At 48.8% G+C, this 23,820-nt stretch overlaps 2 protein-coding genes across 5 annotated transcripts; both read left to right on the top strand.

Moving 5' to 3' along the window:
• Positions 1-5,788: 5,788 nt before the first annotated feature.
• On the top strand, positions 5,789-17,687 carry TARS2 (threonyl-tRNA synthetase 2, mitochondrial). 4 transcript variants are annotated; one of them, XM_046682322.1, is made up of 18 exons: positions 5,789-5,920; positions 6,238-6,434; positions 6,749-6,872; positions 7,779-7,903; positions 8,830-8,947; positions 9,066-9,130; positions 9,591-9,669; positions 10,835-10,981; positions 11,170-11,268; positions 11,825-12,042; positions 12,523-12,685; positions 12,903-13,040; positions 13,224-13,301; positions 15,018-15,118; positions 15,329-15,430; positions 15,602-15,674; positions 16,298-16,412; positions 17,320-17,687. In XM_046682322.1, the coding sequence occupies exons 1-18, from the start codon at positions 5,855-5,857 to the stop codon at positions 17,466-17,468; spliced, it is 2,157 nt and encodes a 718-aa protein (XP_046538278.1). In that variant the 5' UTR covers positions 5,789-5,854; the 3' UTR covers positions 17,469-17,687. The 4 variants fall into 4 exon arrangements, 3 of the variants coding, with proteins under 3 accessions (XP_046538278.1, XP_046538277.1, XP_046538279.1); XM_046682321.1 differs by having other exon boundaries at positions 5,805-5,929; XR_006891559.1 differs by lacking the exon at positions 17,320-17,687 and having other exon boundaries at positions 5,805-5,929; positions 15,333-15,430; positions 16,298-16,366.
• A 481-nt stretch (positions 17,688-18,168) lies between these two features.
• Positions 18,169-23,576, top strand: ECM1 (extracellular matrix protein 1). Its single transcript, XM_046682324.1, has 10 exons — positions 18,169-18,368; positions 19,567-19,629; positions 19,710-19,815; positions 19,889-20,046; positions 20,135-20,219; positions 20,869-21,187; positions 21,467-21,841; positions 22,359-22,579; positions 22,736-22,823; positions 23,252-23,576. The coding sequence occupies exons 1-10, from the start codon at positions 18,299-18,301 to the stop codon at positions 23,480-23,482; spliced, it is 1,716 nt and encodes a 571-aa protein (XP_046538280.1). The 5' UTR covers positions 18,169-18,298; the 3' UTR covers positions 23,483-23,576.
• The last annotated feature ends 244 nt before the right edge of the window (positions 23,577-23,820 follow it).

The raw sequence follows: 23,820 nt of genomic DNA, 5'->3' as shown, positions 1-23,820 counted from the left end.
GATAATGTGAATATACTAAACTTCCTAATTGCAGAATATTCACTACCAATCCTGAAGTTACTGGGTCATGCAGAATTAAGCTTCAGCTGTTATTGTTTTGAAGCCGCTGTAAATTACTGCTTTTTCCCCTTTTTTCCTGCCCTCTCTCCTCCACCTTTTTTTTTTTGAATGGGTGGGGGTGCCTGTTAAGATTAAAATTAGATATGTTGGATTGATATTCTCACATGTTCAGTGTGGAAAACAAAACAAGTACATGCTTTAGAGGCAACAACAATGAAATCCTTTTGAAATGTGTATTAATATCATTTAATAAAATAACTAGTTCTAAAGGTTTGACATTTTTCTTTGAGATTTGGGGCTTTGACCAAGGGCCCTGGCTTCTCTGTTGAGTGCAAATAGGAGGGAACTTCTCCAGGAGTTGAAACTGCTGCTTTGTGGAGGCCTGTGGTTGAAAAACCCAAATTTTCTCCAACAAAGACCTTACATGACTGTCCAGGGCTGAAGGTGAAACCAACTACAGAATGCAGAAAGAAAAACCTGGATATTTCTCCGAAGATAACGATTGTATTGGCTTTTGGTCTAAAAGTGTGTACGGGGTAGAGGTGCTAATGTATGTGCCTGCCCATTTCTGAGGCACACACAAAGATGCCACTGACCACCTATCTTGTCCCTTCCTTGTTACCACTTGGCAATTTCCTCTCTTCCAGCCATTCCTTCTTTTTTTTTTTAATCTATTTCCCCAATATTATGTTTTTGTTTTCCAGTTTAATAAAGTATGGTTTCCTTTGTTGTGTGGTTGACTTTTCCCCTCTCACATTGATCTGGTCCAGCTGTCCCCTTTGACTTCTGCACTCAGTGTCACTGAAGGCAATCTGAGCCTCTAAGATCTTCATGGCCTCGTGGGTTTTCTGTTTGATCCTTTGTATAATTCAGTTTTGGAAAGGATGATGGGTGGGGTGAGATGAAGATGTTCAGGGAGTGGTTGGTAATGGGATATACTGTATGGATAATTATTTGTGTATGTCTTCAAAAAATTGTACAATTGTAAGCAAAGAAGTATTTTTAAAACAAGCATAGAATTGGGCTGGGGGTGGTGGTAGAGATCCTTCTGGCCAATTATTTGCCCACATCTACCCATCTTGCTGCATATTGGCAGTCTGTCATACAGAAGTCACACTTAACCCCTCTCTCTTGTCCGATCTCTTTTTCATAACCTAGTGAGGCTTAATAAATGGAATGTTGGCTTTAAGGGGTAAAGAGAGTCACCACATGTAGACCAGGCCTAAGTCACTGGCAGGGTATAAGGCTCTAAATAGCAGCCTTGATTACGTGAAGCTACACACGTGTGTCACCAGACACTTCAGAAATAGCGGCCCAGGAACACACCCAGTGGGTAGGTTGTACCACTGTGCTGGACGATTCTGGGATGTGGCTCACCCTTTCTTGCTTGTCTCCTCTGGGGACCTTGATTTGCCCACCTGATTCCTGTCTCCACCCCCAGGGAGCAACAGCTTATTTAGACTTCCTCACTGGCCTTTCTGGTCATGTTGAAAATTCATTAAGTTCCTCCCCCTAAATTGTTTTATTTAAGCCAATCTTGTAGAGGAGGGATGAATTACCCCCTGATGTATGTAGACAGTAACACAAACACCGTCTGAATGGGTTTTGGGGTATTGGGGCGTTTCTCATACTTGTTTATGAGTAACTGGACAAGTCTGGGCAGCTGCTGTTTATAATTGCTGAGTAATAACTCACTGAGGCAGCATAGACAAAGCTATGAGAGGGACACCAGTAAGTGAGATAGGGGCTCTTAAGTAAACATCCTGTTTTCCCTTCGCCTGTGTAGAAGTAAAGGGAAGCCTATATGCTTTAAAGGAAAGGAGCAAGTGCAATGTAAAACTATCAAATTCTAACTGTAGGGGGAGGACAGGAGAAACTTTTTCTGCTTAGTTATAAATTTGAGGGGAAGGGGATAAGAAGGTTGAGATCTATTTAGAAATTGATATTTCAGTTACCTTATGGTTCCGTTATTTTTTTTTTTCCTGTCCTTTCCATTTGTTCTCACTGTTGCACAAGTTAAAAGTTGAGAATACAGATGTGGGTGGAGGGGCTAGTGAGCAATGCCAACAGGAAAAAAAAAAAACCACAGCCTAAGGATTTTTGTGTTTGACTCAGAAGGGTGTTGGCTGAACCAGTCCACCCTGGATCTGTTGGGGTTCATAGCAGATTAGATGTTCCAGGAACTAACTTCCTCATCCCCCCTTATTTTTGAGAATTACTCAAGTCCATTGCCACATAGTTTGTGGAAAAGAGATAAGGGGACTTGAAACTTCTTACACTTTTATTGGGGTATTTCAGTTGGAATGGGTAGAAAGAAAGGAGATGGACAGCATCTAGTTCCTTCTGTTTCCCGCTTTGCACCTACATGAGACAATACTTAAGGTCCCGTATCTTTTAAGTAGCCAATCGTTGCCAAGGGCAGTAGAGATTAGTAAAGGATTATTCTGAAATCTTGGTTATTGGGTAGTGGGCCTTAATTTATTGCTTTCTATAGATGAATCTAGGACCTTCTTTAAAAGTGCTTTGCTCTTTCCTTTGTTTTTTACTTAAGCTTGGAATCCAAGGTGACACATCCCTGCACTGGCTCCTGTGTTTGGGAGACTTCCTTATATTTTTCCCTTGGCCTTGACCTGACAAATCAGGTCAGGTCAAGGTAGGGGTGGAGGTGGCTGTTTCATTGTTTCTCTTCTACCGACTTAAGAGATGTCTTGAAGGAGGGAAATCTTAGAGATTTTAGGTGAGTCCAAGGCTTTGTTTTCAAAGCTAAGTTGACCTTATCCCCATGCTTCAGATAGGAAGCTCCCCTTCTTTGTTTACTCAGCAAAGTTGGCTGGACTTTTTCTCCCTTTGTGGCATCTTGCAGTAAAAGCTAGGCTCTTTTCTAGATTTTCATTGCTAGGGAAAAAATTTTTAAATAAACATAACCTCTCCACACCACTTACTGTACCTTTAGAACCAGTAGCTAGTTCTTTGGGCCTCAAAAGCATTTGGCAGCAATGATAGAAACATTTCTTTATATATCTTACCTTCTTAAGTTTCTCTTTTTTACCTCTAGTATCTTTTCTATCTCCTTGTGGCAAGGAAATTTTTGCTTCTAAGAGCTGAGATAGATTTGGAGGTACGTTTTGATGCCAATGAAGATTGGGATCTTTACCTTTAATGGAGAGCATTCTCACATATAGTTTAAGATTATAAAAGCAATACCTCCTCAGCCAAAGCTTTAGCTAACTTAAGATGTCTAAGTGGAGTAAAGCTGAGTTTCCCAAAACTTGACTAAGGATCTAGGATACCCTTTACTGGGATTCCCTTTTCCCGAGACCTCTGTGAAATCATCTGGCATTTTTCCCTTAACCTTAGGCTGGTAGAGAAAATTTGGTAAGACACCTCTTTTCTTGGCTTTTTACTGGACCCACCTGTCCACCCTATATTAAAGGCCTCGGCCTCTTTGGCCCCAAAGGCTCCAAGTAGTATACGCTGGAGAGAAAAACGGAGCTGCACTACCAAACATGCATTATGACTATGCTGGTCCCTGAGAGACAGTATGGCATGGCATAACACAAGCTTTGGATTCAGAAAGACTGGTGCTTGACTTCTCTGAGGGTCATTTGCCTTGTTTCAAAGGGAGCATAAGAAGAGCTATTACTTGTCAGGGTTGTTCTAGGAATTAAATGAGATAGTGAAGGCTTAGCACTTGGCACATAGTAGTAGTTTGGTGATATTCTGGGTGGAAGGTAAGAGCAGTTTTAGGCATAAACATTTGCCGGGCAGACTAATGGGTTAAAATTCCCTGAGGCTGAGACATGCTGTCACAAATCAGAAGTTGTAGAAGAATCAGTGATTAATGAATTGGCCTTAGCTAGCTTGCTGCTTGCCTGCTTGCTTGCTAGCTAGCTTGTTAGTTTGTTAACTAGCTTGCTTGCTACAGGGGGAGGAATGGAATAACTTGACATTCCTTCCTGCACTGCAACACGAGTTACATAGGTGATGTAGTAGTTGATTGATCAGCATCCCCTGAGCACCGAGCTCAGTGCATTGCACACAGTAAGCAGCCAGTAAATGTTTGAGGGATGAGTGCAGGGAGCTGCCATAACAGTGTAGCCAACTTATTCCACCATCTGTCTACTATCCTTAAAAAAGAAGACAAGGTAGAATGATCAAAGAATGTGTGTGTCCGTATATGTATCCTGTGGGGTTTCAAGTCAATACATGATTGATACATTCTTAATAATTATTTATTGAGCGTATCATTTTGTTGCCTGCAATATAACACTCCCTTGACCCTTTTGTTGCAGAGCCATGGGAAAAGTTCTGCCTGTTGTCACACTTTCTGAATGCCATTGTTAAATTCTCACGACCTTTTCCCAACCACATGCACGCGCTCGCGCGCGCACACACACACACACACACACAATCTTCCTCTTCCACAGTCTTGTCTATTTCTTTTTGTATTTCAGGGTGTCTGACATATCAGAAGATGGAGCCAAGATCCAGATTGGTGCCTTTGACTCAGATCAACTGCTGCCTTCCCCAGACAGAACCTCTGGCCTCTGGAAACCTAGATTAAACAGCTTTCTCTGACAGCTCTTCCTTCGCAATCCTTCACTCCGTCACCAGTGGAAACTTGAGAAGCAACTCTAACCATCCCCATCCCCAGGTGAGGGGACTAATGGGAATACTGAGAACCTCACAGCTGCCTCCGAGTCCATTTCCTCTCAAAGTTTACTACAATTCTGACCATGTTTCCATTTTTACTGTGTAAAATAAGTCAAATATACCTAGTCCTGTATCCTAGATACAGCAGGGAGAGGGAAGAGAAGGGATAAAGGAGGTTGAGAGCTAGGATGGGAATGAGAGGCAGAGGTCTGTGTACGAAGCAGAGCGCTAAGATTCTAGGGTCAGGCATCTCTTTCTGAAGTGATGGGGGAGTATAATGGAAGTAAACTCTATTACCAGGGAAAGCCTGGTGTGGTAGAAGAGTACAAGACGTGGATTCAGAATCCAGCATCAGCACTTAGTATTTGACCTTAAATCACTTACCTTCTCTGCACTTAAATTCCTGTAAGATTAAAAGGTATCTAAGGTCCTGTTTAAGCACCTTGAGTATGAAGGGACTCCAAGAAGTGCCCTTTGTAGATTCTTTGGTCCAGCCCTAAAGCTGTTATATTCACTTATTCTAATAGCTTGTCCGCCATTGTTGCCATTACTGTACACCACGCGGTATATTAGACGATTTACACAAAATTAACCTCAACAATTGGCAGTGATACTATTATTATTCCCATTTTACAGGTGAGAATTGACGCTTAGAAGAAATTAAATAATTTGCCCCAAACTACATAGCGAATGGCAGAGCCAGGATTTACACTAGGTCTGTCTGGCTCTCTTACCTGTTTTCTACCTGCCAGTAAAGACTACGTAAAAGAAAACTTATGGTTAAAAGGAAATGACTACCTCTTTCGGTCCGTTTTTCTCCCACTCCCACTCTCAAGAGTTTTCCTACTCCTGTTCTCAAAGCCGCAGGATACCTTATTGCTACTTTGGGCTGAAAATGCAGGTCTCAGGATTGCGGGTGTGTGTAACAGTTTAGGTCTTCCGGTCAGCCGGAACCACCCACACCGCTGCTCGTGCTGTGTGGGGTGTACCTCTTCGGATTTCCTGGAGGTGGTCCCACACTAGAGTGGCAGCTGCAGTAACCAATAGGCATAGGTATTGTTGGGCCAGAAGCCAATGGGGAGTCCGGTGAAGGAGAAGCGGCCATAATTTGTTTGAGGATGTAGCACGGGTTTCAAGGAACATGGGGCTGTATCAGAGGTGGCGACGGCTCTGGCTGCCGGGGTTACACGCTTGCGGGCTACATACGGTGCGTGAGGTACTCAAAAGTTGCGAACCGCAGCCCAGCTGAAGCCCAAGATGTAGGCTCTCAGCCCAGCCTGACACCCCCTACTCCCGCCCTGCGTCCCCGGACCCGGCTACCCTAGCCCTTAGATGCGCCGTCTTTTTCCTAGGGCCAACAGCCTGGGGACTGTAGGGCTGGCAGCCTAGGGCCCTCTGTCATCCAGTCCTCTTAAAGACTGGGAATTAGGACGACGGCCACTTAAGTATCCTCATCTCCCACCATCCTCAATTGCAAGAAGGAATGATGGGACCTGTGTTACCGCCTACAATCTTTCCCTCCAGGCAGCTGTCCCGACCCCTCCTCACTGGTTGGCAGAGCGGCTTGGCCTTTTTGAGGAGCTATGGGCTGCTCAAGTAAAGAGGGTAGCAAGCATGGCACAGAAGGAACACCGGACTATTAAGATAGCACTTCCTGGAGGTCACAAAGTGGACGCTGTGGCATGGAACACAACCCCTTACCAGCTAGCCCAGCAGATCAGGTACCAGGCCCATTCGACACTTACCGGGATCGTCCTACTTCTCTACTTTCTCTGACGTAAGCAGGGAAAGAAAACTCTGCATGTTTTTTATTTCACCCCCATGAAGATAGCCTTTCCTGTGGATTCGTTTTTATCTGCATTAGTTTCAGAGTTTGCTCTTTCTCTATTATAGGTCCAGAAAAAAATGATAGGTTCTATTGCTCTGGTAACACATTTCCCCTTTGCAAGTTTGGGGTTGCTGAGAGATGAGTCCCTCTCTTCCCCTGTGGATTGTAACCCTGTCTTTTTCTTTATCCCCACCCCCGCTGTTGAAGTTCAACACTGGCAGATACTGCTGTGGCTGCTGAAGTGAATGGAGAACCTTATGATCTGGAGCGGCCCTTGGAGAAAGATTCTGACCTCAGATTTCTGACATTTGATTCTGCAGAGGGGAAAGCAGTAAGTTTCTTCCTTATTGGGAATACAGTAGCTACTAAACTAAGAGAGATTTAAGTGTGCAATTCTAGAATTTATTTTCTTTTGCCTCAGTTTCTCCATTTGCAATTAGGAGGAGACCTGCTACAGATTGTGTGTCTTGACTATTCCTGGCTAACCTGGAAACTTAGGATGAAAGTTTTTACTTAGCCTAGGTTTGTTAGGGAGACATTGTTTGTGCTAGTGAAAGGGAGAGATAATAAGTTGAAAACAGAAGGATAATATGCCCATCAGCTCTCCCGCCCCCCAACACTTGAGACACACAGTATAAGTCATCTGTAGCATATATTTAATTCTAACATGACTTCCACAACTGAGCACATGACCTCCTCCCCACTTTGTCTTCTTCATGTCAGCTTGGGTAATGCAGACCTCATCTATTAGGATCCAAGAAAATGGAGTTCTCGTATCACCTGTGTGTAAATGGTGACAAAATCCTAGAGGAGTGGTTGCATCATGCTAGATCCTGGGATGGAAAACATATAGGGCTAAAAGACCAAACTGTCCTTAGGAACCACTGCCTTAAGAAGATAGTTTACCCTGAAGCCCTAAAAGGAGATGTTATAGAAGTAGCAAAAGAAAACCGACTGGCCTTCTACTTTTCTGCCCTTGCACCAGGAAGCACCAAGGCGTGGGGCTGGAGGGTACTCTCTCTGTGCACTGCCTCCACTGGCCTTCTCCCTTTCTTTTCTCATTTTTTTACTTTTTATTATTTACTGGTCACCTTCAAGGTCAGGTTCCCCATTTTGTGGTAGTTGTTCCTAGAAGAGCCATGCTGGTTTCACACCAGCTTCTCCAAGGAGAGGATCAGAGAGCTAGAGGTTAAAGGAGAAGGTTATGAACTCATGAACTCCTTTCTTGTGAACCCAGGTGTTCTGGCACTCCAGCACCCATGTCCTGGGCTCGGCAGCTGAACAACTCCTGGGTGCTGTCCTCTGCCGAGGTCCAAGTACAGAATGTGGCTTCTACCATGATTTCTTCCTGGGAAAGGAACGGTGAGTAGTGCAAAGAAGGAGGAGAATGATTCTGGGGTGTCCTTTTGTGGAGGAGTTCAAACCATTGTATTGAGAGACTTCAGGGGAGGGTCGAAGAGCTGCAAGGACAGTTAGATCTGACGTCCTCGGCCTGGCCGGGATCTCCTTAGCTTCACAGTTGCCAAACTGGGGTGGTTTCTTTTGTAGAGATTTCACCATATGTTACTTTATTTTTCAGCTTTTTTGAGGTATAATTGTCAAATAAAATTGTAATATGATTAAAATATACACGTAATAATTTGATATACACTTACGTTGTGAAAGGATTCCCACAATTGAGTTAGTTAACGCATGCATCACGTCACATGCTTTTTAGTTTTTTGATGAACACTTAAGATGTACTCTTGGAAAATTTCAGTTATGCAATACGAAATTGTCAACTATACTCACCATGCTATACATTAATTCCTCAGACCTTATTCATCTTATAAGTAAAAGTTGGTACCCTTTTACTGGGGTGGTTTCTGGGGCCTCAGGCATGTTCAATTTGGAGGAGAAAGCTGGAGGGAGGGCCTCTCCAAGCCTCAACTGTGACCTTGGTAGCACCTTCTCCACTAGTTCGTGTTCTTCCTTTTCTGTCTAATTCTGCTTGAAACTTATTTTCTCTAGCCTTTATGAATTCTTCAACGTACACTTCATCCCTTATTACTATTGCTCTAATTTTGTCCATCCAAATTGCCTGCACTCAGCTTTTAATTTCATACATAAATGTTTTGCTCCAGCTGTAAAATTTGTACTTGATTTCCTATTTATGTTTTCTTTTAGTTTGTCTGTCTTTGCCAGTAATTCTAGATATTTCCGGAGGGCAGGATTTCACCCCCTAGCCAACAGGTGTGTCACCCAGGTGATACTCCTTAGAGGATGCAAGCCAACCATCATCTTTCCAGGACAGTCCGGGGCTCAGACCTGCCTCTTTTGGAGCAGTTTTGCCGGAAACTTGCAGCTGCTGCTCAGCCCTTCCGGAGGCTGGAGGCTTCCCAGGATCAGCTTCGCCAGCTCTTCAAGGTGGGGTGGAGACACACAGGTTTAGGAGGAAGATCCAGAGGCATGAGGGAAGAGGTGGTTCTCTCCCAGGACATCTTTATGGGAATAAAGACTTGACTTCACTCTTTCTTTCTTCCAGGATAACCCCTTTAAGCTTCGCCTGATCGAGGAGAAAGTGACAGGTCCAAAAGCAACAGTCTATGGGTGAGAGTTGCTAAGATTGAGGAAAACAGGGAGAGGTAGGGATGCACTTAGAAGGCCAGAAATGGGATAAGGGAAAGAAGATAGAAGAAAAGAAATGGGGACAGGAATTGATTTTCATCTCCCATTGCTCTCTCTCTACGATAGTTCTCTCTTTTTTTTTTAATGGTGAGGAAGATTGGCACTGAGCTAACATCTGTTGCCAAGCTTCCTATATTTTTTGTATGTGGGACACCACCACAGCATGGCTTGATGAGCGGTGTATTGGTCTGCGCCCAGGATCCAAACTTACATACCCTGGGCTGCTGAAGTGGAGCACACAAGCTTACCCACTATGCCACCAGGCTGACTCCTGTACAGTAGTTGTTTTTCACTTCCTTTTTCTGTCAACTAAAGACTATGAGAGAGAAAGCTAGAAGCTCAAGAATTTGGAAACCACTGACTGGCCCCTTCTTTCTCCTAGGTGTGGCATGTTGGTTGATCTTTGCCAAGGCCCCCACCTTCGGCATACTGGACAGATTGGAGCACTGAAGCTGTTAACGGTCAGTTGGGAGGGCAGGGTTAGAATGCGACACCCATTTTCACTGGAATGAGTAGGAATATGGGAAGATGAGCCTCTCTCTCAGTGCCGTCTCTACTCTGTTAGCTAAGGGAGGAATCTAGAAGGAGAAACATACTTAGTCTCCGCCTTCTAGAACTTCTCAGTCTGATGGCAGATACTAGACACCCTGCCAGGGCCCAGAAACCAATTCAAATTCCATGTCAGACATGGAGAGGGAGAGCATGAACAGGCTGGACAGGGTCACATAAGGGAGGCTCCTGTGGGGAGAGGGGTGTAGAACACTGTTTGACAGGCACAGGGAGAATACTCTAAGTCAAGGGCTTGCCGTTTATGAAAATACTGTTCTGGGCGAGGTGACTTGTTAGAGGAGTGGGATCAGGGAGAGAGAAGAGAGGCAGATAGATATGTAGAGCAGAAAGCCCTGAACTGAAAACCTAGCCATTGCGTTTGGTCCTAGCTCTGCTGCTAATTAAGTATGTAACCTTGGGTAAATCTCCTTACCTGTCTTCCCCATCTATAAAATGAGGCTGTTAGTACCCGTCCTACCAGTAAATCCATGTCATAGAGACAAAACCAGTTAATGCAGGAGTGTGTGTTTGCGGAAAAGTTAGAAGTGCTATAATGCATGCTGTTTCTTGTTAGTACTATCATTCAAGGAAAGAGCAAGGAGAGACATTTGAATTTCATGTGGCCAAGAATAGGATATAGTGTGGGAGACTGAGTTTCCTAGCAGCTGTCTGGGAGATTGATAGGGGGATGGACAGACTGACATTTGACCAGAGCCTTGGGTTACTCCCCTCAGCAGTCCTTAATTAGAAAGGGAAGGAGGTGCTGGTAGGGCAGCGGTAGTGAGAATGGGGAGAAAAAGAGGTGGCAGAGTGAGGTTAGGCTTGGGCGGGGCGTATGTAGGAATCAAGAGTCAGGCACCTCCAAGGCTGTAACCATGGCAAGGGGAGCCTGGGGGATAGCAGTGGCCATCCTCCTGGTGGTGATGCTGGGAAGAGAAGTGAGAGAGATGAGGTGGGATCATTGTCAAGTGGCATACCTGTGATGCTTACACTGAGAGTATCATGTGAGGTTGAAAGAGAGGTTGGGTAGCTTCAGTTCTGCCCATCTGCCCTTTGACTCCCTGTGTCCTTCCACAGAACTCGTCATCCTTATGGAGGTCTTCGGGCACCCCAGACGTACTGCAGAGAGTATCAGGGATTTCCTTCCCCACAGCAGAGGAGCTGAGGGCCTGGGAAGAATGGAGGGAGGAAGCAGAGTTACGGGACCACCGGCGCATTGGGAAGGTACAGAAATTAGGAAAATGATGTGTGTGGGGGGTGATGATAAGGGTTGGAGAGAGAGGAAGGAAACTGAGTGTGAAGTTGGAGCAGATTCGGAATCCAACAGATTGAGCAGCTCTGTCAGTTATTTCTTCTGGCTTCCAAAGCCCCTGCTTCCCCCTTGAAGTGACCGTTACTATTCCTGACCCCAGGAACAAGAGCTCTTCTTCTTCCATGAACTGAGCCCTGGGAGCTGCTTCTTCCTGCCTCGAGGGACAAGGGTGTATAATGCACTAGTGGCTTTTATCAGGGTAAGGAGGACCCCAGTCCAGGGGAAGAAAGACCAGAGAGGGACTAAGGGCCCAGAAGAGGCTAAGTTTTAAAAGAGGGGAATTAGGGCCAGCCCAGTGGCGCAATGGTTAAGTGCGCACGTTCCGCTTCTGTGGCCCGGGGTTCGCCAGTTCAGATCCCAGGTAAGGACATGGCACCGCTTATCAAGCCATGCTGTTGTAGGTGTCCCACATCTAAAGTAGAGGAAGATGGCATGGATGTTAGCTCAGGGCCAGGCTTCCTCAGCAAAAAGAGGAGGATTGGCGGCAGATGTTAGCTCAGGGCTAATCTTCCTCAAAAGAAAAAAAAAAGAGAGGACTTAGAAGCATAAACACAAATATCATAAAGTGTTGGTGACCTTTATCAAGGTATTAAAAATGTGTGGTCTGCAGTGGGAGCATAGAGTGGGAACATGGTACTTAACGGGTTGTAGCTGTGATCAGCATGACCTGAGGGCCAGGAGAATCACACAGCAGTCACCCTGCCTCCTCTCCCCCAAGTCACTCTGACATTCAATATCTGTACCCTCCTCTGCAGGCCGAGTACTCCCGCCGTGGTTTCTCAGAAGTGAAAACCCCTACACTGTTTTCTACGAAACTCTGGGAACTATCAGGGCACTGGGAGCATTACCAGGAAGACATGTTTGCCCTGCAGCCCCCAGGCTCTGACAGGCCCACTGGCTCCCAGAGTGACCACTCCACCAGCCATCCCACAGACACACTCGCCCTCAAGCCCATGAACTGCCCTGCGCACTGGTGAGCTGGGAGCCAGGAGGCCTGGGTCCTCGCAGGGCTAGGCAGCAGGGTTGCTAAATAGAAGTAAGAGAAAGTACCTTGGATGAATTCTGGGACGCCTGATTTGCATTTTGAATCTGCCCTCTAGCTAACCATGTGAATTTGGGAAAGTCATTGTACCTCTCTAAGCCTCAGTCTCTTTATGTGTAACATCAAGGGTTTGGAACTGCTATCCGAGGTTTCTCTTTCATCTCAGTGCCTATCACAGAACAGGAGCACAGTAAATGGTATCTGTTAGCATTGCTGAGAAATTCACTTTTGAACCAGGCGGGGCTCAGCTCGTGATGAGCCAGACTGACAGGACTCAACAGGAGGGCATGCCAAGGCTGGAAAGGACCTTAGCTAATGGTGCAGAGAAGGAACCAAGCAGAGTGGGCAGAAGAGCAGTCTTCAGGGGCTAGTTTTCCCTGCGGCCCTGACCCCTCCCCACCCCAACCTCAGCTTGATGTTCGCCCACCGGCCCAGATCTTGGCGAGAGCTGCCCCTGCGACTGGCAGACTTTGGGGCCCTGCACCGGGCAGAGGTTTCTGGCAGTCTGGGAGGACTGACCCGGCTGCGGCGCTTCCAGCAGGATGACGCTCACATCTTCTGTGCACCAGACCAGGTGGCCTTTCCCCAGCTCCACCAAAGCTTGTCTACACCAACTTCCATTTTCCCTGTGAACCACCAACAGTCCTGACCCTCAGTGGCCCTCTTTATATACTACATTTCAGCGACATTCTCTTCCCAACTTTCCTCTGTTTTTGCCCTCTTTTCTCCCCAAACTACCGTCTTCCCCAAGTTCTGTCTAGCACACACTCACCTTTATTTCCTGCCCCCAGCTGGAAGCAGAGATCCGAGGCTGTCTTGATTTCCTCCGTTCTATCTATGCTGTCCTTGGCTTTTCCTTCCGCCTGGCACTGTCCACCCGACCTTCTGGCTTCCTGGGAGAGCCTTGCCTTTGGGACCAGGCTGAGCAGGTGAGCAGGTGGTCAGGAAGCAGAGGCAGACAAACTGCTCTCCTATGGGAGGGGTCGGGAGATGGGAATCAGGATCCTCAGCAGAGGCATAGGCTGAGAGGGTCATTTGTTGGGGACTGGAGGGATATGTTGCTCATAAAGTCTAAGATAACGTAATCCTCTTTTGTCTCATTCCCTGTAAAGGTCCTTCAACAGGCCCTGGAAGAGTTTGGAGAACCCTGGGACCTCAACCCTGGAGATGGTGCCTTCTATGGGCCTAAGGCAAGCTGGGGGCCCTGGTTACAGTTTATTTGTTCATTTTTTGTTTTGTTTTACTAAATGTTTAACAAACGAAGGAATATTTTTTAAATTTTGTAGGATATAGAGAAGAGCAACACATTCTCTGCCCCCATGGAACTTATGGTCTAATGAGGGCTATGGGAGGTAAATCGGGCATTTCAGCACCATGGGATCAGTGCTGTGTAGGTACTAAAGGAAAGGGGGTCAGGAAAGGCTTCCTACAGGAATCTCTTTCCAATCTGAAAGGTAATTGTTGGCCAAGTAAAGAGGGTGTTTCAGGAGGGAACAGTGTAGGCAGAGGCTGGGGGGAAGGGTGAAAACTCACGTGGCAAGTTGGAAGAAGTGAAAGAAGTCAGGGGAAAAAAGGACTGAAAAGTGTCTGCTGGATTTAGTAAAAAGGCTGTTAGGTTTTGAAGGACCATTTTTGATAAAGTAGGGATTGGGGGTGGAGTCAGAAGTGAATGAATGGACATAACTCTTTGAAGAACTTTGGCTTTGGCTTTTCTAAAGACAGAGGAGAGGAGCTGAAGGTCCTGGGTAGTCAAAAGAGATGCTTGTGAAGGGAGAGACTTGAGAATGTTGAAATGCTGTGATGAGAGGGAGCCTGTGTGGGTCAGGGAGAAGTTGACATTGTAGAAGGTGTTTCATTGGAGGAAAGTTCCTGGGAAGGCTTGAGGGGTGAGATCGAGAACCCTCCACAGAAGGCACCACCTTTGCCATTGTTTTGGAGGCAGGAGGAAAGGCTGGAGGTAGATGCAAGGAAGTTTATAGGTGTGGTGACAGGAAATTGAAACATTTTCCCATCTCATGATGTCAGTTTTCTGAATTCTCCGTCGGATCGGAGGCAGGATCATTTGCTGATAGGAGTAGGGGAGAGGAGAGTTGCCAGTGAGGGGGATGAAGATACGAAGAAAGAGGAGAAAGCTTGAAAATCCTTGAGGAAAACAGAGCTTATTAGGGCAGTGAGAGGATTGCTGGCAAGCAAGGGCCCAGGTAAGGTTTGAAACAGCGACTTGTGTGGTGGCATCCATCCCTGTTTTTGCATCTGTGTGATATGTGACATATTGGGCAGCACTGAGCAGTTCTTTTAGAGGCCCAAGCAGGTGGGAGGTGAGGGTGCCACCAGGGTGGGGTTTTGCCATGTGGATGTGAGAGGAGAACAGTGATAGGAGGGAAACTAGGGAGAGTGGTTACAGCGGCATGAGGGGAAGAAACAAAGGTGGGATGGGCCTGTGAACGGGAAGGAAGAAGAGGAGTTAAGGAACCTAGAGATTGAAGAGCCGTTAATAGGAATCATTCTCAGAGCCAGAAGACCAAGAGTAATCAGAGCAGGGTCTCAGGGCCTGTTTCAGAGGGGCAGCCGTTCTGGGCAATGACAGGAGGAAGGGTCTAGCCATAGTCTGGGTATGGGTAAAGGTCCCTGAGGTGGGGAGCTCAAGGAATTGAGAGGCCAGGCTGTGGATAGGTTGTTCATGTGAATGTTGATGTCCCCTAATATTATAATACCATTAAATGGAAAGAGCTACTGCAGGGTCCCCAGTGAGTGAAGTAGAGTATAATACAGCTGGGTGATGCGTATCTCAAAACAACCTGGAACATAGGTAAGGCAGGGGTAGGGGGCAGGCGAGTGGTGGGCACCGATCATGGAAGATATACTGATTCTGGTTTCTCTGGTGCCTTCTCATCCTTCTCCTCCAGATTGATGTGCACCTCCACGATGCCTTGGGTCGGTCCCATCAGTGTGGGACAATCCAGCTTGACTTCCAACTGCCCCTGAGATTTGACCTCCAGTACAAGGGGTACAGAGCCTCACTGCATCCCCTTTCTTGGCTGCCCATAGAATAGGTGGAGAACGACTTCCCCTTCCACCTTTGACCCTAAAAACTAAACCAAATCCTCTACACCCTCCCCTGCCAGGACTGAATATTTCTTGAAAACTGGAAGGTGATCTTGGGTGCATGTTTTATGCCACTTCCTGCATTCCACCCACCCTCCTTTTTCTCTCCAAGGCAGGCGGGGGCCCTGGAGCATCCAGTCCTCATTCACCGAGCAGTGCTAGGTTCTGTGGAAAGAATGTTGGGAATGCTGGCAGAAAGCTGTGGGGGAAAATGGTGAGACCTCTAACCACAGATTTCTGTTCTGGCCCTCAAGCCAGATAGTGCATGCTCCAGATCCTGGCCCCCTTTAGACTACAGCATCTGTTTCCTCCTAGAATCTGCTCCCTACAGCGACACTTACAGTCAGAGCCAGAATAATTTTCCCTCCTCTGTTCTCTCAACCAGGCCACTGTGGCTGTCCCCATTCCAGGTGGTGGTCATCCCTGTGGGGACTGAGCAAGAGGGATATGCCAGGGAGGTAAGGAGTTGGGGGTAAGGATGGGCCGAAGCAGGACTGATAGGGAGTCTGAGGCTGGGCAGTGAGTGGGTAATGGCCGTCACATGGGGTAGTAAAAGGGGCACAGCACTTGGAGCCACAAGACCGAACTGGATGGCTGCCAGCCTGTGTGCTGGAAATTCCGCGTCTGAGAAATGAGACTAATCCCCGCCTGGTGGAGACTGTGTGAAAATTAAACAAATAAACAAATGTTAAATGCTGACAACAGAGCACTTGGCACAGAAAGGGGCTTGGATAAATGTTGGTTTTATTTTCCTTTCTAGAGAGAAGTAAGGATATGGAAGGTACCAGAGTTGAGCAGCTGGTTGGGTAGAGCGGTAGCTAGAAGCAGGCAGAGTCCAGGCAACTATTGGCGAACTTGGCTTCAGTAGGAGGCAGACAAAGAAGCTGTGGGGCCTGGGGAGAGGCCTCAGTGTAGAGACGAATGAGGAGGGATTGTATGAGGAGGGGTTGTCCTGAGAACTGGAGAGCTTTGAGGCAGAGGAAGGAGGAACAGCTGGGGTTTGCGGAAGAATAGTATCAGCCTGTTCTACCTCCTCAGCCTTCCATTAAATTAAGTTCCTGTCACCAAACCTCTGCCCCAGGCACAGCGGAGCCTGCAGGCTGCAGGACTGGTCTGCGACCTCGATGCTGACTCCGGACTGACCCTTAGCCGGAGAGTCCGCAGGGCTCAGCTCGCCCACTACAACTTTCAGTTTGGTAAGTGGCCACGTCAGCACAGGTCCTTGGAGCCCGACACCACTGCCCTCTACACCGTGCTTTTTTTCTGTCTGTTCAGTTTGTTCATCTGCATATTTGGGTAAATTGGGGCTCATTACTTGACTGGGCAGGAGTCAGGATTCAGGACACGTTTGGGCCCTAGGTTCCTTCACCCCCTGACAACCACCTGTGACCCTCAAACAGTTTTCTTCTGACTCTCACACTAGCTCTTGGTGTCTGTTAGGTTAATTAACCAAGGGAGCATCAGAGAGAAAGGGTCAGGAAGGGTTAATAAGGCATTAATTAGTTAGCTTTGTTTATTCTGGACTTAGATGGAGTCAGCCCTAAGGGTGAGGAGAAAGGCCTTAAGGAGAAAATTCTAGCCCTACCTTGCTCCTTTTTCATTTTCCGAGGTTCAGAGCTCTGTCTAGAAGGCAAGGAGCAAAAACTCCTTGACCAGGTTACCTGTTCTCTAGTTTTACACACCCACGTGCCCTGCCAGCACTTAGAGCAAGCTGCCCCTTGACCTGCACGTGTATCTTCCACCCCTTCCACCCTCCCCTTTCCTTAATGTATACACACACACACACACACACACACACACACAGAGTTTCTCTCTGTGACTTCTGCTTGACCTGTTTGTCTTTCTCTGGCTAACCCTACTATCTCTGAGCCCTGACTCCTGACTGGAAGTGATAAGGCTTGTGGAATGTTTATCTCCTCAGGATGAGCCCCTAGGAACTGGCAAGCAAGAGACAACTAAACATGTCCTTTTCCTGAACTATCTCTGGGCTCTGCTCTCACCTTTCGTAAAGATTTAGGTCTCTTAAATTTCTGCATAGCAAAAGGAAATACCCCATGTGGATAAATTTGGTTTGAGATTCCCAATCCTCCCCTCTTTCTGCAGTGGTTGGTCAGAAAGAGCAGAGTAAGAGAACAGTGAACATTCGGACTCGAGATAATCGTCGACTTGGGGAATGGGATTTGACTGAAGCTGTGCAGCGGCTGCTGGAGCTACAGAACACCAGGGTGCCAAATGCTGAAGAGATTTTCTGAGCTTCTGTATATAGATGTGACAGAGACCTGCAGGAGCCACCAACCTCCCTGAACACAAGAGAGCCCCACCTGACTGACAGAGTCTGGAGTCCCCCAGACCCCTCAGAACTTGTGTGGAGGCATGAATCTGCTGTCCTGGAAAGAGATTTGGTCTGGGGGAAGCTGCAGCTGTTTGGATGTGAGGAGAGTGAATCTAAAAATAAACTTGAAGCTACTGAGTATGTGTCTTCATCTCTGACTCCTGAGGAGGGATAAAAGCAGAGTTTGACTCTGTCTTCTCTCTTTTGTCCCAGGGTGTTGGGGAAATTGAAAAGGGGCAGCCCAGGCCTCTCACTGGGAGGGGAGCTCCCTGGGACAGATGTCTGGCTCCCCACCCTAAACTCCTTAGTGCTCTGTTTTCCCTTTCCCAATTCAGCGGGTTGTTAGATCCCTTCTTCACAGAGGGCAGCATGCAAACGGAGGAATCAAAGCATAAAATAAGGTCTCAAATATCTCTTGCTCCATGGCTCTCAGAATCAGTTTCTCTTGGGGCCATAAGAATGCCCTCCTTCCATCACCCCCATTCTTCTCAATCCTCTCAGGAGGCTCCAGGGTGAATTTGGGAGGAGTGGCTACCAGAGGAGGAGCAGCTGGGACTGAGTCATGGCAGGAAGCTGAGGAGGGCGGGAGCTATCCCAGATAACCATATAAAAAAGAACGAACCGGCCCTCAAGTTCACAACAGCAGTAGCAGCAACTGGAGAAGCAGGCTCTCGGCAACTCAGCCCTTCAAATCCAAATCTGCCTGAAGACCTACCTCCTGAGTGGCCGCTGACCAGTCCTTGCCCCAGCATGGGGACCATGTCCAGAGCAGCCTTGGTCTTGGCCTATTTGGCTGTTGCTTGTATAGCCTCCAAGGGAGGTGAGTGAAGTTGGAGTCAAGGAAGAGGTCCCGGCCAGCATGGGCCTGGGGCCTGGCTCAGCCATCCTAGATGGCTCATCACCAGCAGGGTGATTCTCATTTGGCCTCTTGTTACTGAACAGGCTCACGGTGGGCCTGGGCGCTGGAGCCTTTAACCAGGGAGGGGGAGCAGGAGCACAGGAGAGGGGTTCCTAGAGATTGCTGCCAAGAAACACAAAATTGGAGTCAAATGGACAATTCCTGAGGGGTGGGTGGATTCACAGAGTGAGGGGCCTCTGCCTGAGGAGGATGTATATATGGGGCCTCTTAGGCCGGGGGAGGGGGTGTGGGGCCCAGGCTGCTCAATCGAGTTTGCTGACACAGAGAGCCTCGACTGACTCCTTGCCTGTTTGGAGAGGAGTTGAGAGGGTGTCGTCCTTCCACAGGGGACCAGACAAAGCCACCCTCTGTCTAGCATACACATGTTATCTGCTGGGGTGCTGAACAAAATGCTACTGAGGGAAACTATTGAGATGTCATAGATGCAGTCTGTATCTCTGTAAGGCCCCATCTTGTCCCTCCTAGGTCCTAGTCTTTGTGACTGCAGATCAGCTACAAGTGATTCCTTTCCCTGTGGCTGTGGGGTGATTTGCCTCAGGAGTCCTAAACCATCCCAGTTCCCCAGGTCCTAAATTGAGACCTAAACTAAGGAGGATCAGGGACTAGCTGAAGGGAAGACACTTAAACTTCTGGGTGGGCTCCTTATCAGAAGGCCCAAAGATGTTTAAGGGCCTGGAGTTGGAGGGAGGGCAGAGGAGGTGGACAGGTAAGACTTCAACCAATTCAAGGTCTGGACTTCCTCAGCAGAGTGGCTGTGGGAGGAGACCCCAGAGGCCCTGAGGGGAAGGCACTGACAGGAGATTAGGGCCTTCCTCTCCAGCCCCAAATGTCACATTCCCTTCAGGCCCAGACTCAGGAGACCTGAAGCTTTGAGCCTGGTAGAGGTGAGGCTGTCAGAATATCACAGGCTTTCTCAGAACCCAGTCAGTCATGTCTAGGTGTGTCTGAGGGGTGGATTAGGGGACATGGGGCAGGAACAATACAGAGGGCCTTCAAGTGTCTTGGTCATCTTTCCTACACTTGATCTCTACTGCCTCTCCATCCTGTGCCCAGAAGGGGCTCCTCAAAACCACCCCTGACTCACCCTTCCTCACTCCAGGCTTCAAGGCTCCAGGGCAGAGGGAGCTGGGGCCAGAGCAGCTCACCCACCACCTTCAAGAAGGTAAGAGTTTAGGCGAGTGGCATGGGATTGAGGGTCTAGGAGGAACTGTAGACTCTAACCACCTCCCCTCTTGCCTCTAGTTGGCCATGCAGCACCCCCTTCCCCACCCCTGACCCGAGCCCTCCCCATGGATCACCCTGACACCTCTCAGCATGGCGCTCAACTTGAAGGACAGAGTGAAGGTAAGTCCACCACACGCTCTTCTCAGTTACCCTTCCAGGTGCCTGGTCTGGCTTACCCCCGTTCTTCAGATGGGGAGGGGAAGAAGGCCCTGCCTGCTCTCCTTGACCAAGCTAGGAGAAGAGGTGGGCTACTCACATACTCCCCCTTCTGTAGTGCCGCCCCCCCCCCCCCAGGAAGCCATCCCTGTCCAAGAGGAGGAGCTGCCCCCTCCCCAGCTCCCTGTGCAAAAGGAAGGCGAGTGTTCACCCGTTCCCTCGCCTCAGCCTCCAGCCCCCATGATCTTGCTGACATCAGTTTGATCCTTGTTGCCCCTGTCTTGCAGTGGATCCCCCTCTTCCTCAGGAAGCCATCCCCCTCCAAGAAGAGCCCCCCCCCCCCCCCCCCCCTCGAGAACAGGAGGGGGGGGTGCCCCCCCCCCCCCTCTCCCCCCCCCCCCCCCCCCACCTTAAGTTACCTCTCTAGGCCTTCGTTTTTTCATCTGTAAAATTGGGGAAATAATACCTATTTTATAAAGTTATGAGATTAAATGGCATAAAAAGAGCATTTACTTTTACTTGCTTCTCTATTGAGTTCTTGTTTATGAATGGGAACTGAACAGGTCCCCTCTTCTAGAGGTGCCCATCCAAACATGAGTTTTGCTTACGAATCTTCTTCTACCCTAGTAGACCCACCTTTCCCACATCAGAAGGAGATGACCTTCCCACCTAAGCAGGGAGAGGGTGAGTGACAGCTCTGGTCAGTCTTCCCCCCTGCTTTAGTTCTCAGGACCCAGGGGAGGGAAGCAGGGAGCCTGAGCTTTGGGAAGCAGCACAGGGAGCAGGCCTGATTGAGAGGGCAGTCTGTAAGGGGGACACCTTTCATGCCTTAGTTCTCTTTTCCTTTCGGTCAGTCATTCTGAAGGTAAGAGCTGCAAATTCATTTCTTCCTCTTTTCCCATACATCCTCCCAGCCCTTTCTCCTCAACCCCAAGTTCTTTCAATCTTCCCAGCTCATCTAGCCTTTGTCTATTCCTCCACATGTTCCCCTTTCCCACTCTGTTTTCCCCATTCTAGGAAAACCAGCTCCTTTCATGAGCCGTGGCACCCCAGAGGTGGAGTCTTGGAATGCAGCCCAGCACTGCCGACAGGGCCAATCCCGAGGGGCCTGGGGCCACCGACTGGATGGCTTCCCCCCTGGGCGGCCTTCTCCCAACAATCTGGACCAGATCTGCCTTCCTAATCGTCAGCATGTGGTGTATGGCCCCTGGAACCTGCCACAGTCTGGCTACTCCCACCTTACTCGCCAGGGTGAGACCCTCAATTTGCTGGAGACTGGATATTCTCGCTGCTGCCGCTGCCACAGCTACACAAAACGCTTGGAGTGTGCAAAACTCGTGGTAAGGGTTGGGCTCTTGATTCTGGGGGTATTCTTTAACCCCCAGACAGTATGTATGTGTGTGTTTTAAGGACTAGAGGCCTAGGCCTGCAGGAACCTCAGGTCCCTTTTATTGGCGCTCCCTTGGGCCTCCCCAATGTGCCAGGAGGGCAGAGGACAGCCTCTGCTTCTTTCTGCTGCTTCTTTCTTATCTACCTGCCCTGGTTCCTTTTCTGGAGCTGGGAGGAAGACAGGAATGCGGACAGTGAGCTGCTGGGCTGATCTACCCCTCTTGCTCTAGTGGGAGGATGCAATGACCCAGTTCTGTGAGGCCGAGTTCTCGGTCAAGACCCGAGCCCACCGGTGCTGCAAACGGCAGGGGGAGGCTCGATTCTCCTGCTTCCAAGAGGAAGCGCCCCAGCCACACTACCAGCTCCAGGCCTGCCCCAGCCACCAGCCTGGTATTTCCTCGGGCCCCGAGCTGCCTTTCCCCCCTGGGGTACCCACTCTGGACAATATCAAGAACATCTGCCACCTAAGACGCTTCCACTCTGTGCCAAGAAACCTCCCAGCTACTGACCCCATCCAAAGGCAGCTGCAGGCTCTGACCCGGCTGGAGGGGGAGTTCCAGCGCTGCTGCCGGCAGGGGAATAACCACACCTGTACATGGAAGGCCGTAAGTGGGCATCCCAGCCCCCCCAAGAGCCTGTCTGCCTGCCCACCCATCTCCGACCTCTGATCCCACCGGTCCATTCATCCATGTACCTCCCCACTGTGAGCATGGCTACCCATTCGTCTGCTTGTGACTGTCCGTCCATCCATTGTGTTCATCATCTGAGTCTGTTCATCTTGAGCCTTCATCCCGCACTCCTGGCCTCGTCCACCCATGATCCCACATGTGCACCTGTCCACCATCCGTCCGTCCAGCTGTGACCTCACCTGACCCTCTCCGTCCGCCGTTCCAGCTTATCTCCTGTGGGCAGCTCCAAACCTCATTTGTGCTTCCACCCTTCCGCCTTCCCAACCCCATATACCCACAGCTGCCTCCTTGCCCTCTGGTTCTCTTCCCCTCTCTTTCAGCACCTGGGGCTGGGAGTCCCGCATCTCATAGTATGGGCAATAAGGGAAGCAGAGGGTCAGGAGAAAAGGAGCCAAGTGTCCAGGCCTCTGACTTCCCTCTCTCTGGCCCACAGTGGGAGGATACCCTTGATAGATACTGTGATCGGGAACAGGCTGTAAAGACCCATCACCACTCGTGTTGCCAACACCCTCCTAGCCCTGCCCGCGATGAGTGCTTTGCCAGTCGGGCTCCCTACCCCAACTATGACCGGGACATCTTGACCCTTGATCTCAGCCGAGTCACCCCCAACCTCATGGGCCATCTCTGTGGAAATACAAGAGTTCTCACCAAGCAGTGAGTCTTGCCCAGTTCTTCCCCAACTCTCTTCCTTTCCCAAAAACCTTCCTTCTGGGGCACTCTTGGGAAGAGAAAAATCATGGTCTCTAAGTACCATTTTGATACCTGGGGATATCCAAGGAGCCTGACCCCTGCTCTTTTTCACCAACATAGTAAACAGATTCCTGGGCTGATCCGGAAGATGACTGCCCGCTGCTGTGAACTGCCGTTTCCAGAGCAGGCATGCTGTGCCGAGGAGGAGGTGAGGGATAGGGGGTCATGTTCTCCAAAGGAATGCAGGGGAAGGGGGAGGGGGGGCTGAAACTACAGGCTACCCCTTCTCTTTAGTACCTCAAACCAGCCCATAGAAATAATGAGGACTAGTGGAGGAGATCTTTTTTCTTGGTTCCAGAAGTCTTCATTCCTGGCCTGACCTCTCCCCACTTATAAGTTGCTATTATACCTTCTCTGGGCCTCAAGCTTCAGGCATTTCCAGATGTGCACATCTGTCCATCACAATGAATCTAGCTATGCAAGACAGCCTTGCACTCTCTCTGGGCCCCAGGAAGGGATCCATGGAGAGAGCAGTAGAAGCTGAGGGAAGGGGGACTTTGGGCACCCAAGTATCCGTCCGTGCCTGACTTCTGACAACCCCCTCCCTGTCATTTCTGCTTCACTCTTCTTCATTAGAAATCAGCCTTCATAGACGAACTGTGTGGTTCCCGACGTAGCTTCTGGACAGACTCTGCCTTCTGCTGTGACCTGAATTCTGGAGATGAACAGACCAACTGCTTTAACACTAATTATCTGAGGAATGTGGCCCTAGTGGCTGGAGACACTAGGGATGCCAAGGGCCAGGGGGAGCAGGGCCCAACTCAGGGAACAAATATCAGCCCCACCCCTGGACCCAAAGAAGAATGAGTCACCCCAGAGCCTTGGAGGATCAGACTAGGGGAACCCCACCCGACCTCACCCTCCCTCAACACTCATTACAGTAAACACCTCTTGGATTTGGCATCCTTGTTGTCTTGTCTCTCCTAAGCCTGCTTGAATTTTCTTTAGTGACTGGGCCCTGAGGCCTACTGCCCTGCCCCCACTGACTGAGCAGAAGTCCTATCACACAGGCTGTGATGGGACCATAACTAAACTGCTTAACTTCACAATTTGTCATCTTGAGTTTATTCACATACTTAAAAAGGAGCGTCACCTTGTTAGCTAGCTATTGGGATTCAGAGGTGAAAAAGATACAGTTCATGTCT

Source organism: Equus quagga, chromosome 13, assembly GCF_021613505.1.
Source record: "Equus quagga isolate Etosha38 chromosome 13, UCLA_HA_Equagga_1.0, whole genome shotgun sequence".
NCBI classification, from domain to species: domain Eukaryota; kingdom Metazoa; phylum Chordata; class Mammalia; order Perissodactyla; family Equidae; genus Equus; species Equus quagga.
Note: the sequence above shows the minus strand (reverse complement) of the source record. Positions and strands in the feature narration are given on the sequence as shown.

Excerpts from the sequence above, each read along its gene's own strand:
- TARS2 (XM_046682321.1), top strand. The coding sequence starts at position 5,855 with ATGGGGCTGTATCAGAGGTGGCGACGGCTCTGGCTGCCGGGGTTACAC. Across the intron at positions 6,873-7,778 it reads ATTCTGCAGAGGGGAAAGCA|GTGTTCTGGCACTCCAGCAC; the intron begins GTAAGTTTCTTC and ends TTGTGAACCCAG. Across the intron at positions 13,041-13,223 it reads TTTGGGACCAGGCTGAGCAG|GTCCTTCAACAGGCCCTGGA; the intron begins GTGAGCAGGTGG and ends TTCCCTGTAAAG.
- ECM1 (XM_046682324.1), top strand. The coding sequence starts at position 18,299 with ATGGGGACCATGTCCAGAGCAGCCTTGGTCTTGGCCTATTTGGCTGTT. Across the intron at positions 18,369-19,566 it reads TTGTATAGCCTCCAAGGGAG|GCTTCAAGGCTCCAGGGCAG; the intron begins GTGAGTGAAGTT and ends TCCTCACTCCAG. Across the intron at positions 19,816-19,888 it reads GAAGGACAGAGTGAAGGTAA|GGGAAGAAGGCCCTGCCTGC; the intron begins GTCCACCACACG and ends TCAGATGGGGAG.